The sequence below is a fragment of the Telmatherina bonti genome (assembly GCF_933228915.1).
Source record: "Telmatherina bonti genome assembly, chromosome: 6".
Classification (NCBI taxonomy): Eukaryota; Metazoa; Chordata; class Actinopteri; order Atheriniformes; family Telmatherinidae; genus Telmatherina; species Telmatherina bonti.
Window position 1 is genome coordinate 23,392,493 of NC_136624.1, and position 16,923 is coordinate 23,409,415.

At 39.8% G+C, this 16,923-nt stretch overlaps 2 protein-coding genes across 2 annotated transcripts; one reads left to right on the forward strand and one right to left on the reverse strand.

The window, feature by feature from the left end:
* Positions 1-1,997: 1,997 nt before the first annotated feature.
* On the forward strand, positions 1,998-15,091 carry ppp4r1l (protein phosphatase 4, regulatory subunit 1-like). The gene is made up of 18 exons (XM_079241752.1): positions 1,998-2,103; positions 3,866-3,972; positions 4,057-4,199; positions 4,297-4,443; positions 4,665-4,772; positions 5,373-5,438; positions 5,719-5,877; positions 6,219-6,343; positions 7,078-7,601; positions 7,691-7,974; positions 8,724-8,810; positions 8,935-9,120; positions 10,596-10,757; positions 10,908-11,008; positions 11,253-11,373; positions 11,641-11,775; positions 12,212-12,353; positions 13,193-15,091. The coding sequence occupies exons 2-18, from the start codon at positions 3,939-3,941 to the stop codon at positions 13,336-13,338; spliced, it is 2,670 nt and encodes an 889-aa protein (XP_079097878.1). The 5' UTR covers positions 1,998-2,103; positions 3,866-3,938; the 3' UTR covers positions 13,339-15,091.
* Positions 15,092-15,384: 293 nt separating this feature from the next.
* On the reverse strand, positions 15,385-16,595 carry bcdin3d (BCDIN3 domain containing; the record flags this gene model as incomplete). The annotated part of the gene is made up of 2 exons (XM_079242044.1): positions 15,385-16,098; positions 16,398-16,595. The coding sequence occupies 2 exons, from the start codon at positions 16,593-16,595 to the stop codon at positions 15,553-15,555; spliced, it is 744 nt and encodes a 247-aa protein (XP_079098170.1). The 3' UTR covers positions 15,385-15,552.
* Positions 16,596-16,923: the final 328 nt, after the last annotated feature.

Here is a 16,923-nt window from a genome sequence, read left to right on the forward strand (position 1 = left end):
TTTCTTTTGTGTACTTGTTTGTTTTGGTTGATTTGGACTAACTAATAAAAATATCCTCCTTTGAGTGTACTGTCGAGGCAGAGAGCCGCTCAGTTAGTTGTATTAATAGTACGTTGAGCTACAATACACACATCGGTATACATGAACAGATTGCATCCATATGCATCAAAACAACTCCCCGAGGGGGTGCAACCCGACATTCGCACAGTGGAGACCAGGCGTCTCTATTCAGCACAATGTTGTAAAGTTGCGTTGCTTATAATATTGGATTTCTTTAATCTAACATCTTTATTGAAAGCTGGGTTTTATTCAGCTGATTCCCACAATTAAATTGAAACTTTAGCAATGAATGTAAGGAATAAGCTCACTGAGGAAAAAAATGTGACATTTCTGCTAGTTTGTCCAGCTATTTTTATTCACATCAATGTTGATATCAATTTTATTTCTCTAAATGTAAAACATATTCTGCAAGTAATTCCAGTCAGATGATAATGTAATATATAGTGCAGCAAATATAAATATCAGTTTATTTTTTATTTAAATTGATTATTCTGAAAGATGGAAAAACAAAACGGTACTTGATCCCATGCATAACAATAGATGCACTAAATTGATGAACAATCATTTACCAAAATACCGTATACCTTCTGACTGGTCATCTACTTGATACTAAATGAAATATGGAACAGCTAAATAAAATTGTATGGCATTAATTGCAACTGTAATGTGTCTTTAGGGTGAAATTTATTTCAATTAAGCATGGGGCAAGAAGGCTACAAATGAAATTCAGTAACGGAACTTGAGATAATTGAATAATGTGGGTGAAGCTGAAACATAAATGTACAGTATAAAAGTGGTTGCACTTTGTAATCGATGGGGTCCTGTAAAGTGTTACAAGAGATCAGATGATGGAAGACAGTTGTCAGTAGATAAGGCTCCTGTGGTAAAGGCTAAAGAAGCCTGATATAAACCAAATAAGTTGTGTAATTTATCATACACATTTTTCACTTTTACTTTAAAGTAAAAAGCCTATCACAAGGCACATGTGAGGGTCATAGTAACATATTTTATATGCAGCTGGGGCTTGCTAAACAACAAAAGCACCTCTTGTTCAAGCAGGACAGTTCAATTGGAATAACAGATGGATAAACTGTAAGTGGAGTGTGCTGATTAGTGCTCATAATCCCTACATCCCATTGAGGTTATCTATATGTGTTGTTTAACATGTTAGCTTATTAACAACAGGGATGTTTTGTAACAGAAAACAAAAAAGCATGATAAATTATTAATTTGCATTTTAGGTAAAGCATCAGTGTTCACTGCCCTGTGTTAGCATGCTCCTCTTACAAGTACCTACATTGATGCTATGATTTGAATACATGAGGTTTGCAGAGTGATTGATTACAGGACCACAATTATTTACTGTTGGTGTCACTGGAAGGTGACTTTGTCCCTTTGTAGTAATTGGCAGACACTAAACCTGCCATCCAACAGCTCATTTTAATTTGTTCAGGGTGGTGCCTTGATTGATAACATCTTCATGGCATGTTTCCACCACTGCTAACTGCTTTGTCTTTTCAGGTCTATCTTTATATTTTGAAGATAGCCATGATGATCTGGATGATTGTGAGTACTCGAAGAAAAACACATTAAAAAAAGCTAGATTTTAGGATTTATTTCTTGTAACTATAGTAACTAAGCATTATTCACAGGTAGCTATTTTTGAAGAGTTATCTTCTTGGAAAACCTTTCAAGGTTCACCATTTGCTAGTATCAATATACTGTATATACAACACAACAGTATAAGTATTGTATTGGCAATTGTAATTAAATGGTGCCAAGATGCAGCTTGAGATTTTCTTGCTTAATTCACACATTTCAAGTTCTTCATTCCTTGACTCTCAGTGAGACTCTTGGCTTCACACATTGATCCAGTTCATGGTAATGAAAGTATAATTTTGTCTATCCAACAGTTGGATTTGATGATTATGGTTCAGAGTGTGACAGCATCAGAATCACAGCATTCCTCGATGCTGGCCAAGACAACCTTACTCCTCTTGGGAGGCTAGAAAAGTACGCCTTCAGCGAGAATGTCTTCAACAGGTAAGTGGACCCCGGTGGTTGTGCTCTTCAACCAGTGCTCCAGAAAAATAAACAGATGATTTTCAAACTATCAGTATGGTGCTTGTCACACAGTTTTAGTCCTCTGCACCAGTTACATTTGTTTTTACCTGATTTTTCAAGATAAAATTAACACTGCAGATATGACTGAAAGTAAAGTTGCCTCTATAAATAATTTTTTTCTACCAAAACCTTTCCCTAAAAGTTGTTCCTGAACCAGCAACTAATTTTGTTTTCCCTCTGCATCTATTCTGTTTTTTGTTTGTTTGTTTCCAATGTAGTGGTTTTACATCGACACACTCTTATGTTTTCTTTCAGTAATCTGTTGTTTGCAGTTTTTATTTGGATTTAAAGTGTTTTTGCTGGTAAATAATATTTTTCATCTTATTGGTAACTGAAGCAAAGAAAAATTCTTTTTGTGCCCTAAGAAATAATTGTTATTTTAAATGGAGGCTTTTTTTTTTTTAAACACACACACACACATAAACAATAATTTCCCAATTGATCATTTTAAATGTATCTGCAGTTCTGTAGGTGTACCATTATGTTGATGGTTTTAGTTGATGGCATTATTCTATGCTTTGTAGATCTTGGCAACATGAAAGAAACCACTAAAAAATTTGTTGATATGGAAATTTACTCAGTTATTCATATTTATATGAATAATGTTTGTGAAGTTGATCTCTACAAAGAAGCAATGTTTTGGAAATCATTGGCCAAAAAGCACATGTAGAATGGTTGGGTAAACTCTCCTGCCCCTTCCAAGACCCCAAAGGTGGCATGGAGCTGGTCCAGTGTTTTATGACCTTGACAAAAACCACAGTTCTCTCTCCATCTGGTGAACCTAACTCTCCAGGACCTTTTAATACACTTTCAGTGCATAAATGGACACTTTTAATATTTGAACTTGTATGCACAATTTGTGACAAGCTCGTAAGTCTCATAATATAACACTCAGATTAAGGGTTGGGGGCGTTCCTCCGAATCATTCTCCTTCAGGTCTCATGGTCATTGCCCATGTATGATTTACCCCAGAGTCACTTGAAGAAGTGCTTTTGAACACACTGTCCAATGACTCCAAAAAAGGGTGGGTGTTCTGAACTGCTGTTTGGTGCTTAGGTAGAAACAACAGGCAGGACCTGTCCCCCCACTTGAAGATAGAGACAGGCTGTTATAATTTTGGGCTTGGCCCCATGGGCAAGGTCCTGGGCACTATATACTCATCCCCATGCCCCACCCCCAGACCTGGCTCTAGCGGGGAAACCCTGAACCAGTGTCGTTCTGCATCATAAGGATCACTCAGCCCTGCTTGGTCTGGTCCCTCCCATTGAGGCCTGGTTGCAATGGATGGACCCTACCAGGGGCATAAAGCCTTCGATAACATAGCTTCTATGATCTTCAGGATGCATAAACCCCTGTAACATTCTGTCTGCTTAACTGGTAAAGCTTTACAAATAAGCTTGGCATATATAAAGACCTGTTTTTTTTTTTTTTTTTTTTTTTACTGTACAGTTTAAACATAGTGCCTTTGCACTTAATCTACTGCTAATTCCACAAAAAACCCATTGTATACCATTCAGAATGTTTTTCATGCTCAGCTTTGCAGGGTTGAAGACCCCCCGCCTTTTTAGACATGCATGTAATGGGCTTGATGGCTCTGTCAGTGCTGCGTGTTATGCTATGTGCACTTGACACTTGTAGGTATTGGCAGGCCTTCTACTAACTTAAAGCTGTTGCATTCTAGGCAAATCGTGGCTCGTGGCCTGCTTGATGTGCTTCGAGAGTTCAGTGACAATGAAAATGACTTTATCAGTGTCATGGAGACAGTTGCCAGAATGTCAGAAGATGGAGGTAGATGTTTTTTCTTTTTTATGTTTTTAAATGCAGTTGTGTATTATTACTTTACTAATGCTAAACTGTAATGTGTGTACTCAGAGCCCACAGTGCGAGCTGAATTGATGGAACAGGTTCCTAACATTGCAATGTTTTTGCACGAGAGTCGGCCCAACTTCCCTGTTGCTTTCTCAAGATACTTGGTACCAATTGTGGTCAGGTATCTTACTGATCCAAATAACCAGGTTAGTTTGAGTCGACATTACAGCTGATTGAAGGCAATGCAGTTTTTACACCAGGATTATTCAGATCGTCTTTTATCTCCCTCTTCACGTTTTTCAGGTGCGGAAGACGAGTCAGGCTGCACTCCTTGTTCTATTGGAGCAAGGACTCATTTCTAAAGCCGACATGGAGACCAAAGTTTGTCCAGTTCTGCTTGACCTAACCGAGCCCAGCAGTGACGACGACTACAAAATTGAAGCAGTAGCTGTAAGAAACGTTTTTCAGCCTGATGGCCTAATTCACTTTACCTGGCCTAAGTTGACTTTTCTTAGATCAAGTTCAGCGTCCTGTAACATACAGAACCCACCCTCTTAATTCCTTCTTCCTTTCTTTCCCCTGCGCTCATAATACCCTGATTGTTTCTCACTCAGACTTATTAGTTTGTTTTTCTGTAAGGCTTTCAACTCGGTTCTGGATCTTTCTTACAGATTATGTGTAAAGTTGTCACCATGTTGAGCAAAGACACAGTGGAACATCTTTTGCTGCCACGTTTCTGTGACCTGTGTAGTGATGCCCGACTCTTCCAAGTGCGCAAGGTAACAACCCTTCCAAAGCCATTTTCACCTCAAAATATGGTATAGTTAAACGTTTGATACTGTGTTAGGCAGAGACCGCAGTCATTTGAGGTCTTACCTAATCGTTTCTGCTGCTCCAGCAGTGTAAATTCAATCACTCCGTTAGTCAGCTTCAGCTCTGTTTTATTCATCAACTTAGCCTGCACTACATAATTGTTTTTTCTGTGGAATGTTAATTCTCTGGAGTAGCTGGTGCAAGCCACAGAAAAGTGTATAAGATCTGCAAATGTTGTTTAACATGGTAAAAAAAAAATGCCTGTCTGCAGTGTCTTTTTTTAATCTCTTCAATGAGAATGGTTATGTTCTGGAATGTATGAATTGCTTTGGCATATTTCCATGTTTGTTTATTTGGACAGAGTTGTGGTACAAAGGTAAATTGAATTGGCAATGTGATAGCAGCACTTAATAGTTTGAATGGAAATTTAAGCTTAAAGCAATTTGCATTTTCTCTAAACTTGCATATTGAATTAATTGCTTTACTTTCAAAGTCAAAGAAACTACTGTAAATAAAACATGCATACAACATAACTGTATACTCTCTCTCTGTTTTTTATTATATAGGTATGTGCAGCCAACTTTGGTGAGTTCTGCTCAATTGTGGGTCAGGAGGCTACAGAAAAACTATTGGTAAGAAATGCTTTTTATTTTATTTACTCCATATTTTGTCCCTCTAATATGACTTCAGAATACAACATGACTTCTATTGGACTTTTCTCGAAGCATATTTTGTAACATCAGCCAGTGTACTGGGCTAGCTGTATTGTGAGGTCTCTGTGATGTCATGTATGATTTCCATTTAGGTTCAATAGTTACTTTGTTCCTGTGCTGTTCCCAGATCTTTCTGCAGTTCAGCCACTCACAATGTTGTTGTTTTTTTTTTGTTTTTTTTTTGTTTTTTTTAATCCAGATGCCCAAGTTCTTTGATTTGTGCTCAGACAGCCTTTGGGGCATCAGGAAAGCTTGTGCTGAGTGCTTCATGATGGTTTCCAATTCCACCTCCCCAGAGGTGCGACGCTCAAAACTGTCTCCCCTGTTCATCAACCTCATCAGTGATCAGTCCCGTTGGGTAAGACACACAAAATAAAAAATTAATTTTTAAGATTTGTTTTAAAGAGTTTGTAGATCAAAGCAAAGTATATTTTATAACACCCAGTTGGTCACAGAGGTCTGCTTGATATATCATCAACTCAAATCCACAAAGTTTCATATGCTGTCGAAGATTTCATAACATCACCTGAGTTTTGTCTGTTTGCAAACACAAGATGCTTCTGTCAGAGCTCATGGAGTCTGAAGTATTTCTGGAAAATATTTGTACCAAGCTGGAACTCCCTAAAAGCATTCCTCTCAGGTAATACAGAGAGACTCTAAAGTATGTGACAAATGGAGCCCTCTCTTCTCCTCTCACAGGTGCGACAAGCTGCCTTTCAGTCTCTTGGGAGGTTCATTTCTACTTTTGCCAACCCCTCTAGCACAGGCCTTCACTTCAGAGAGGATGGTGCCCTACCAGAGGTTCCCAGGCGTACATTGGACAGGTGAGTTCATATGGTCAACGATGGCCTTTATTCCTGTTACATCAGTATACCATGAATTGATTAGAAGGGAACAAAACATGTCATTTTCTCCTTTTGGAGTCTCTTTGATCTTTTTGTCTTTTTTTTTTTGTTTGTTTTTTTAAACAAATGATTTTAACAAAAGAAATGCTGATGAACATTGAGACATTAATTTTTTGCTCAAGTTAGAAAACATTTTACTATTTCTGTTTTAAGAAGCTGTTTTTCCCCAAATATCTTAATGGTTCATTTAATTCTGCTCATCTTATGACTGAATGTCTTCCAAGTCAAAATGAATGTGTCTCTGGACATTCATTTTAAGTGTAAATCTGTTAAGTAAGCGCTCTGTTTTTGTCTTTGTTGTTGCTTTATGGCCATCTTGTCTCATGCAGTTTTTAGTGTTACATCATCAGTTTTATAAATCATGCTTTTAACACATGGGCAAAACCAGGATGGACCCATTTTCTACTTTCTTTTTTTTTTCTTTGCCTAAAGTTTCCTCTACACCAGAACCATAAAGAAAAAGCTGTTTTACACTGAGTCTTCTTCAGACATGTTTTAAAGGCTCCACTTCAATCTTTGATGAGATGTAAAATGTGTAGAACATGAGTTTTATATTTTTTTACTCTGATATGATGGAAATATTGAAGTCACACTTGAAATTTACAGATGGGTTAATGACTAAAGAATTTGTATACCTTGTCCCCTCTTTTTAGCAACTGTTCCCTAAACTCCCTAAACTGTGCGGATATTAGCAGCTGCCACACAGAGAGAACCATCACCCATACACCTCCTAACCAGGACGGACGTGCCACACCATCACCAGAACATGTGTCCACCGCTGACTGTGAAGACTTGCACAACTTTGATGACCACCACAGTTCTGTACCTGGAGACACACCTGACAGTGCTAGTCTCACAAAGAGCAGAGACATCCCCACGGTTACAAACAACGCAAAAAATACAAAAGAGATGGAGCAGACAGATGAGAACTTTAATTCCTTTCACTATTGGAGATCTCCTTTACCAGACATCAGTGGGGAACTGGAGATGCTAAATTGTCAGACATCAGACAAAGTGATAGAGGAAGAGGAGAAAAAAGAGACAGAAGAGGAGGAGCAGAAAGACAGTTGTCCAGATTCTATGGCTCTGAAGTCTAACCATGGCAAAGCTACCAGCGACCAGATCCAGAAGGTTTTGGACTGTTTGAAACCACACATAGCTGATCCGGATGTACAAGGTGAGTGTAGAGAGTAGAATATATATATGATGAGACTACTGACATAGGTGTGATATGTAGATTTAGCTTTGTATGTAATTTACCTCCAGCTCAAGTCCAGGTGTTGTCAGCAGCTCTGAAGGCAGCCCAGCTCGACAGCCCGACTGAGTCACAGCCAGAGGGGCTGCTGGAGAGCGATGGCGACAGCCCAACAGAGGAGAGTACATCTTTGGAGGCTCCATCAGAGAGTAAGGAGACTTGCACAGAAGAGGAGCAGGAACCAGAAACTCCTCCTGCCGCAGAGACATGCCCAGTCCAAGAGCAAGGACATGAGGAGACACAGACAGAGACCATGGAGGACCAGGAAGAGTCTCGGTCTATCTCCCCTGTCATGGTATGAGTCTTTTCACATTACTGATATGTGTTTTATTTTATAAAGTTAATAAAAGAGCTGGATTAATGCATGATGCAAATATTTCACAGGTGCTTTGCAAGTGATGCCTGGTTTTTGTTAGCAGCTGAGCATCAGGTGTCACCACTCCGGCTCTCGAAGGGTTCGCCTTACATTATCAAACTTTAAATGGTCTGAAAATGGCATTGATGTAATCTGTTTCTAATGGTGTAATATCATTTTAAAACTTATAATAATTTAGGAGCTCTTCTGAGCTATTTTTAAGACTGTGAATGTTTGATTAGATATGATTCACAGTGTGCTGGTAAACCCATAAATGTGACATTTTGACTTCTATCCTTACTTCCTGATCAAACTGTGTGTACATGTTCAGTTTTACCATAACAGTTTCCGTCAGCTAAGCCCAACCCAGTTTTATTTGTTTGGCTTATGTTATTGCTGAATAAGTAATGTAAAATTGACTTTTTTTATTGACTGTGTTGATTAGAAGCCACCTCTAGGAGCAGGAGTTTGTGGTTTTCGTGTTTAGTCTGTTTCCTTAAAAGTCAGGTTTGAACCAGCTATGAGGTTACTTTCGAGAATGCTTAGCAGCTACAGAACAATACACAGCTATGAATAAAATTCAGCTTCATGACTTGGCCGTGAATGGGGATTTCACAACAGTGAAATATCTTTTTTTTTTCTGCTTGCATGTTTTTAATACTAATGATATGGATTTTTGTCTTCGACAGGAGTCTGAACTAATCGAGAGTGTGGAGGAAGAAGGAAAGGGGGACAGTGAGCTCAGCCCAGTGTCTGAGGATAAGCCTAAAATCCAGGTCAGTCAGCAGTGCTGCTGTGCATCCTCCCAATATTGATCAGCTCCTTAGCGTCCATACTGAAATACAGACACTGTCACTTTGTATGTCTGGTATCATTAAAATCTTGACTTTGTGCCTGCAGAATGTCATCCCCCAGCAGCTACTGGATCAGTATCTATCTATGACGGACCCAGCCCGGGCCCAGACAGTGGATACAGAGATAGCCAAACACTGCGCCTTCAGCCTGCCGGGGGTGGCGCTCACCCTTGGTCGGCAGAACTGGCACTGCCTCAAGGACACATATGAAACCCTCGCTACTGATGTTCAGGTAGGGGAAGGGGGGGGATCTCAAGTATAATATTTGATTAGATTTACTTTGCTGTTTTGCTTGGGATGTGGTAAAGATGTCACATGAGGAATGAAATTCACGCTGATGGAATAACTCTGTTTGTAGCTCTGGGATTTCTGCCAAGGGAAGGTTTTTGATCTAAGCTGAGCTTACGTACTGTTTGAGCAGCCAGTCGAATGGTTGACATCTCCTGAAAGAACATTCAGGAACAGTCACAATGAACAGTCTTTATTATGCTGGGTGCCACTTTAATATCTAAATATTTGGAAAAGTGTTCATTTAATTCTTCAGGTTAAATATATGCAGGCATGTTTGAATTAAAAAATAGTCATGTTTAATCCAGGTTTTCCAACAGACTTGTAGTCAGGTTTTTTTCTTTGAAGAAAGTTAACAGTAATTTGTGATGTACTTCCTGAGTTATTCTCTAAGTCTTTATATGCTTCTGACCAATCAGTGTTTGGAATTTGTCATATCTTCAGCTTGACATTTGTGAGTTAGCTAAATTGCATCTATACTAAGGGACTGCATTGTTAAAGCTCAATAAACGTCACACTGAGTAACACAGGTATTTCAGGCATACCAGGTGGCTCTTGATAATTAAAGGTAACACAGACATTAAATAGAAAGACAGAGATAGAAATGAAAAATGAATCATTGTTTACCTAAAGCATAAATACTTTCCTTAAACAAGGAGAGACTGGAAAAACTAGGAGAGCAGTAGCATAATGTTTCGCTTCATCTAAAGTCATTTCATATGGTAAGCTGACAACTTGGTTTGTTGACATGAGCTACCTGTCTGCTTTTTTATTTTTGACGCTATCACAAAATTAATGAATTTTACGAAAATGCAACGATCTGTTTCTGATTTAAAGCTAGAGATTGCACCAGTTTCCCTCTTATGACTCATAAATTGTCCTTGACAGCTCTGAGTCACTTTGCAAAGGTGCTTAAACATGACACTTCTTGTGTAAGTGTATTACATGAGGATGTGAACAAAGAGGGGAGTGTTGCATGTCATGGCTGAGGACATTCACACTGCTGCTAATCACATCCTCACAGCACTGAATGTCATTGTGGTGCAACTAGGTGCAGAAGTGACTTATTTTAAGCAATCAGCTCAGGCACTTTAAGGACAAATGGTTGCTTGTGTTGCTGGCACACACAAGATTTACATTCGGGGATATCTTTTGCATTAGTTTACATGTAAAGATAACCACAATCACAGCATGGTGGGTACTTTTAACCCATAGTTACCAAAGGCTTTAATTAAAACAGCCTGTCAAAACCTGATTTTCCTCTTTCTTAATTTATTTTAAGCTTTTAGGTTTTGTGGAATAATTTGAATTGTTGTAGAAAAACATTATTAAAAGCTGCTTTCTCATCTGTGGTTGCTGCTTTAATACTTTTGTTTCTTTTGTGTTTCCTTGCCATAATTCTTTTGTTCTCATTGTCAGTGGAAGGTGCGGCGTACTTTGGCGTTCTCCATCCATGAGCTTGCGGTTATTCTGGGGGACCAGCTGACAGCAGCTGATCTTGTGCCCATCTTTAATGGTTTCCTGAAAGACTTGGATGAGGTTCGCATCGGCGTGCTCAAACACCTGTATGACTTTCTCAAGGTAAGATTAAAGATTGACTTTCTGCTGCTCTGAGCATGGTAACACCATTTTCAGATGGGGCTGGATGAGTTTACTTGATCATTTCAAATGAAATGGGAACATGTGCGTGATCACACTTGGTAACCAAGCTAATTTGTGTGGATCTTGCAGCTGCTGCATGCCGACAAGAGGAGAGAATATCTGTACCAGCTGCAGGAGTTCATGGTGACAGACAACAGCCGCAACTGGAGATTCAGATATGAGCTGGCAGAGTATGTGTCTGGTTCTCTAGTCAGGATATTAACTGGAAACATATGTACATATTGGAGGACAGATTAACATCAGTGCTTCATGAGTTATGCTCCTGTGGCACATCGTAGTCCTCAGTTTGGTTACTGTAGCAAGCAATCATTATATTGTAATTTTCTTGTTTTGCATGAGAGTATTGTCTGTGTGCTTCTGCATGCTGCTACTTATACTGTACATTTGATTAGAAATGCCTGTGTCCTCCCCCAGGCAGCTGATCTTGATCATTGAGTTGTACAGCCACTATGACGTGTATGACTACCTCAGACAGATAGCTCTCACCCTCTGTTCTGACAAAGTCTCGGAGGTCAGGTGGATCTCCTACAAACTGGTAAGTTTACAGCTTGTTGTGTGACTTTAGTTCCTGGTGTATGGGAATGTGTTAAGCAAAAACACTGGCAGCTTGTGACACATCAGCAGAAACATGAGGAAATCTAAAACAAAAGGGAAATGAATCTTGCAGATGAATTATTTTTTAGTGTCATATGTAGATCTTATAAAACAATGAACTCATAGCTGTAATTTGATCAGCAATGCAGTATTTGTGAAACAATAACTAAAGGAATTCATTTTGGTTCATTGTCACATGTGCTTTCAGGTAGTGGAGATCCTTCAGAAACTTTATGCATGTCGGGCCGATGACCTGGGCCTGAACTTCATCAATGAGCTCACTGTCAGGTTCTGCCACTGTCCCAAGTGGGTGGGAAGGCAGGCTTTCGCTTTCATTTGCCAGGTCTGTAACTCTTCTCTCAAGTGACTCATCTTGTGAGCTTGAGTTCCTGCTTTGTCTCCATACTTCTTTTTTATCTCCTTACATCACATTATCTGATTGAAAATGTCACTGATTGCCTGAAACTACATTAGACTGGTTGATATTTCCTATTTGAACAGGTCCTGAATGTATACTTCTTAAAGACCGTTGTACCGTTATGCTGAAGAAATAAACAATTCTGATTGTCACTGTTGGGTTGTGCAATGTTGCATAAAAGCAGAATATACTGAAAGTCTTCTACATGCGTTATTACAACAGTCCTTCGGTTAGAGCTATTATCTAACCTGTTTTTCAGGTTTTTTGGCTGATTAAATGCTTTGTCTGTGATAAATGTCTTCTCTGTAACATGCTCACACTGATGCATGGGTATGTTAATATGTCCTTGTGTTTCCTGTAGGCTGTTGTGGAAGAGGACTGTATGCCCATGGATCAGTTCAGCCAGCATCTCTTACCCAGCCTCCTCAGCCTCTCCTCAGACCCAGTGGCTAATGTCCGTGTATTGGTGGCCAAGGCTCTGCGACAGAGTGTGATGGAGAAAGGTAATCTTCTGCTTAGCATGAGGTCACAATGTACAGAATATATTTCTCTGAAAACCTTCAGAACCCAGCTAAAAAGAACATGTTACGTTTATGGATTTACTTTGACAATTTAGGTGTAATCCCTTTGTAGCTTTGGGACTCAAAGATGTTGCATTGAATATTTTAAAAGATGTCCTCAGCAAAGGAAAACTGGTGATGGATTTACTAAATTGTAAGAGATTAGCAGACTTTAACAAAAAAAAAAAAAAAAAAGTTGCCATGGAGACCGTTTTGTCCTTGAGCTCACGCTTGTCACAACAGTCCAGACTCAATATATGATGCGACACACAACTAAGTAGAAAGATCTTGTTGCATAAAACCATAACCATAAAGCAATCATGAAGTGTGAAGTGGCTGAAAAAGCCCAGCTGTCAAAATTAGATTAAAACGGCTGTAAAATCAAAACGATAAACTAATCATTCATCAGCTCTAAAATGCAAAGTCAGTCAGTCATTGTTGAGCGTGCTAGTTGTCACAGAATACACTTCAGTACAGGCATAAATCTCCTTCATGGTGCAGATGAGATGCAGTTGGAAAGCCTTTATTTTTTTCTTTAAGTTTTTTGTACTGAAGTTTAACTTGTTAAAGGGAATTCTTTAAGATAAGGAAGAACTCAAAGTTTTTAAGGACAAAACTTGAGGTCGTTTAGTGCAGTCAAATGTAAGGAATTTTAGGTTGTAGCATAGAGCTAATCTTATCTAAAAGTACTGTGCACAGCATCCCCAGGTCTTTTAGTAAACTGATCAATCACTCCTGCTGGTTGTTTAGCTTCTTCACACTAATGAAACTTTTGTGTCCAGCTTACTTCAAGGAACCGGGTTGTGCCTACTCTGATGAGCTTGAGGAGACTGTGATGGCTCTGCAGTCTGACAAGGACCGAGATGTTCGATTCTTTGCCAGCCTGGACCCAAACAAAGGCTTGATGGACACAGCTCCTTTGATCTAGCCTTAGCTCCCCACCATGGCCCACCTGCCTGTCTTATCTACCTGTCTGCCTGGCTGATGCACAGTCAGTGTAACCTGCAACACCAGCACCCAACCAGATCCCAAACTACTCGCTTCCCAGGCAGAACCAACCACATTGAGAATTGTGCCAGATGTTCCGATTGCAATACAAAAGTGTGGACACGCTCAAACAACACAGCTGTCTCTGGTTGGGCTGAACAGAGCACACATTGAAATAAAAAAAAAAACAACAAAAGCGAAGTTCTCACATTTTCAGAAAATGAGCAGGACTCTGGTGGCTGCCATAGCTACGCCTCAACTTATCTCCCCACCCTCCTCCACACTAACATCAACCTCACCACAGACTAGTAAAACTACAACAGGCTGACACTCTCCAAAGCTAATTCCAAGCTTGATAGTAATTTCAGATGATTTGTCTTTTCTTAATTCTTCTTTTTTTGTGGATTTCTTAATGAACAAGCAGGCAAGGCCTGCATGGCTCATGTGTGCACTAACTCAGGGGGACTCATCTGAACCTAAACAGCATTATTAAGCTTACGTTGTAAGAAGCAGAAGCTCCTGAGATGCCTGGTAAAACTCCAGCTGTTTGAGCAACAGACCAGCCAAACCATGTAGCTCTGCTGGTCTATCGCCTCATTTCCTCCTACAAGCCTGTCATCTTTGATATCCTTTAGCTCTGAGACGTCTGATGGGTTATTGTCTCTTCCCTTTTTTTTTTTTTTTTTTTTCTTCTTTTCTCCCACCTGGTCTTCATGGACCACAGAAACCACTACTACTGCACAAACAGAATGGCAGTTCTGCCACTCAACGTGAATAAAAGCATATCTTTTATTATTTTTTGAACAGCTCCCCTCTCTGTGTCTGTTAACCAAACATGTGACACAATGCATCTCCCATGAACGGCCAGTGTGTCACCCACATGGAGGGGTATCCACTGTTCAAGCAGGCTCTGAATGTCCTCAGATGGTGGGTTTGTGGTTTTTGTTTTTCTGGAGTAATTCTGTGGTGTTGACAAAATATCAGCAACAAGGGCTCACAGTGAAGCGACACATGTTGACATAAGTCAGAAGTCGAAGAAAGTAAGCACACTGTTTGGATAATGCATGTTTCACCTGTCATCACCCTCCCATGTGTATATTCTGTGCCTCTTCCTTGAGGTTGACCTCTTGATATCAAACTGCGACCATGGTTGCTTTCAGTGGATCTGACTGACCAGTTGTACAGTAGAATATAGTAATGGCTGTGCTCGGAGACTGAAAGACGCCTGATTATATTTCCCTGTCTTGGTGAAATTACTTAAAAGTATGAGATTTCTCTTCTCCATTTTTTTTTAAATGTACAGCTTGAACCTGTGGGAAGAAGTGTGTTAATGGAACCAAGGCCAGTGTAGTCGAGACGTGTGTGAATACTGGGAGCAGTCACCAAGTCACTTTTGTTGCAGTCTCTCGAGCTCATTTCTTTCTTTGTTGTAAATGAACCCCCACCCATATCCCTTTTTTTTTCTCTGAGCATAATTTGAGAACTTGAGCTGATTGTGGTGTGTGCTGTGCATCTCAAGTCTTTCTTCCTTTGAAAGGAGAGCTCACTGCAGTAATGGCGGTGTCGACTCATCTTGTCTGTCTGCGATTTGTGTCATCTCATTTTTTTTTAATGTAGTAGAACAGTTAATATATACATTTTATGAAAATTATTTTTCTTTTTCAATTATGCACCACAGTTCAAAGATTTTATATCCTAACTTTACAAAAATTTTCAACCTTTGTAATATTCAATGGTTTCTTTTAAAAAGACATTTTATGTAATGTTATTTTTAGTATTCTGTAATTAAAATGATGAAAATTAATTTGGGGTGTTTTTGTGAGACAAAACTGGTGAATAAAAGTTTTCATTTAATAGAAAGCCATGAATTTCTAAAGGATTTGTGACAAAAGTCTGATAAGGTAAACAAATACAAAAAAACTTTTCAGAAAAAGTAAGAATATTTGTGTTTGATCAATTATTTTTCCCTTTTATTAAAACAAGTTGGTTTTATATTATACATAGCTGCAAGGTCTAATTAGTCACATATGCAACAAAGTATACCTTGCATAGATTATAGATTGAGTAACACAGCTGAACATGTGGGTAATGTCCCCCACTGAGCCATTATGCTCTGCTCTTGGTATTCACTGTTTTGGACCTAAGGTGCTGCAAGTCACCGACGTCTGAAAAGCAGCAGCTGGCGGTCCCAAGCAGTGCTGCCAAAGCTCTGGATGAGCTCCATGTTACAGTGTTTCTCCAGGTGCTCCTTGGCATGACCTGCAATGTCCCCCTGGATCATCAGGCTCTTAAAGTGATCAAAGTCTGAACGACCCAGCTTCCTCAGCCGCCGTGCAGCAGAGCGGTAACACTTCCAGGGCTGGGCCTCCAGCAGGAGGTGCTGGCTGATGGAGGCCAGGTGTGAGAGCAGCTGCAGCAGGCCTGAGTCTCCATGGTTCAGATGGACCCACATGGTGACTGCCAGGCACAGACTCAGGTGGAAGTGGGAGCAGCTATGGTGGCTGAGGTACTCCTGCAGTGAGCTTGTGTCCTGTGTGATGTCCAGGGAGATGAAAGTGATGCTGCCATGGAGAGGGTTGGTCTGTTGTGCCCGCTGAATGAGGAGTTCATCCAAGTCAAAACCCAACAGGTAAACTTTTCTCCTGTCTGAATCCTCTCCAGGCTCTCTCACCAAATGCTTGTAAAAGGCTACACTCAGTTCCTGATGAGCACATAGTAAGAGATATGAGAAGACACATTGTGCTGTTGTGGTAAATTAAAGGGAAACAACATATTTTCAAGTTATGTCATGAGGATTTAATGACACTCTGTTGCATTGTGGGGAATTTATGAAACCGACCATACGAGTCTCTGACTTTATGGTAATTGAATTTTAACCGAGTCCCCCTTGTGTTACACGGAGGTACAGTTTTTATTTCAAGTTTTACTTTACAAATAAATCGCATATGTAGTGTTTTTCAGAGCAAATATTAAAAATATGTGTACTCCAAAGTCACTTACCCCGGAGTTACAGCCCACATCGAGGATCAATGTGGCTTCATCACGGCTGTCACTGTAACCTAAATCCTGCAGGAGTGTGGCTGGAATCAGACTCAAACGATTGTCTGGAGGATTAAACGTGTAGTAGTTTATAAAGTTACCATATGGAGCAGCACCGGGATCGTTTATTTCATCGCCAGCATCGCTGGACGTTGCCATCGTAATTTGTGCGTCTGCTAAATTATTCCGGTGGGAAACATGAGCGTGTGAAAATTTCTGGGTTCAGTACTTTGCATTTGGCTGAGGCAAAATGATGTAACTGCTTTCTGGGAGTCCTCAGTTAAACAAAACGCATGTGACTTACAAAACGCCAGAGCAATATGACTACATAGACTAGACCTCTTTTGTACTTGGTATTTTTGTCCTGATATTTAAACTCCCCCGGGTGATCTGACTGCAAATGCTCCGGTCCAGTTGGATCATTCTAGCTGGAGGTCATAAAAGAAAGTACCTTTTTGACATTTAATTAAAAACTGAAGCAAACTCA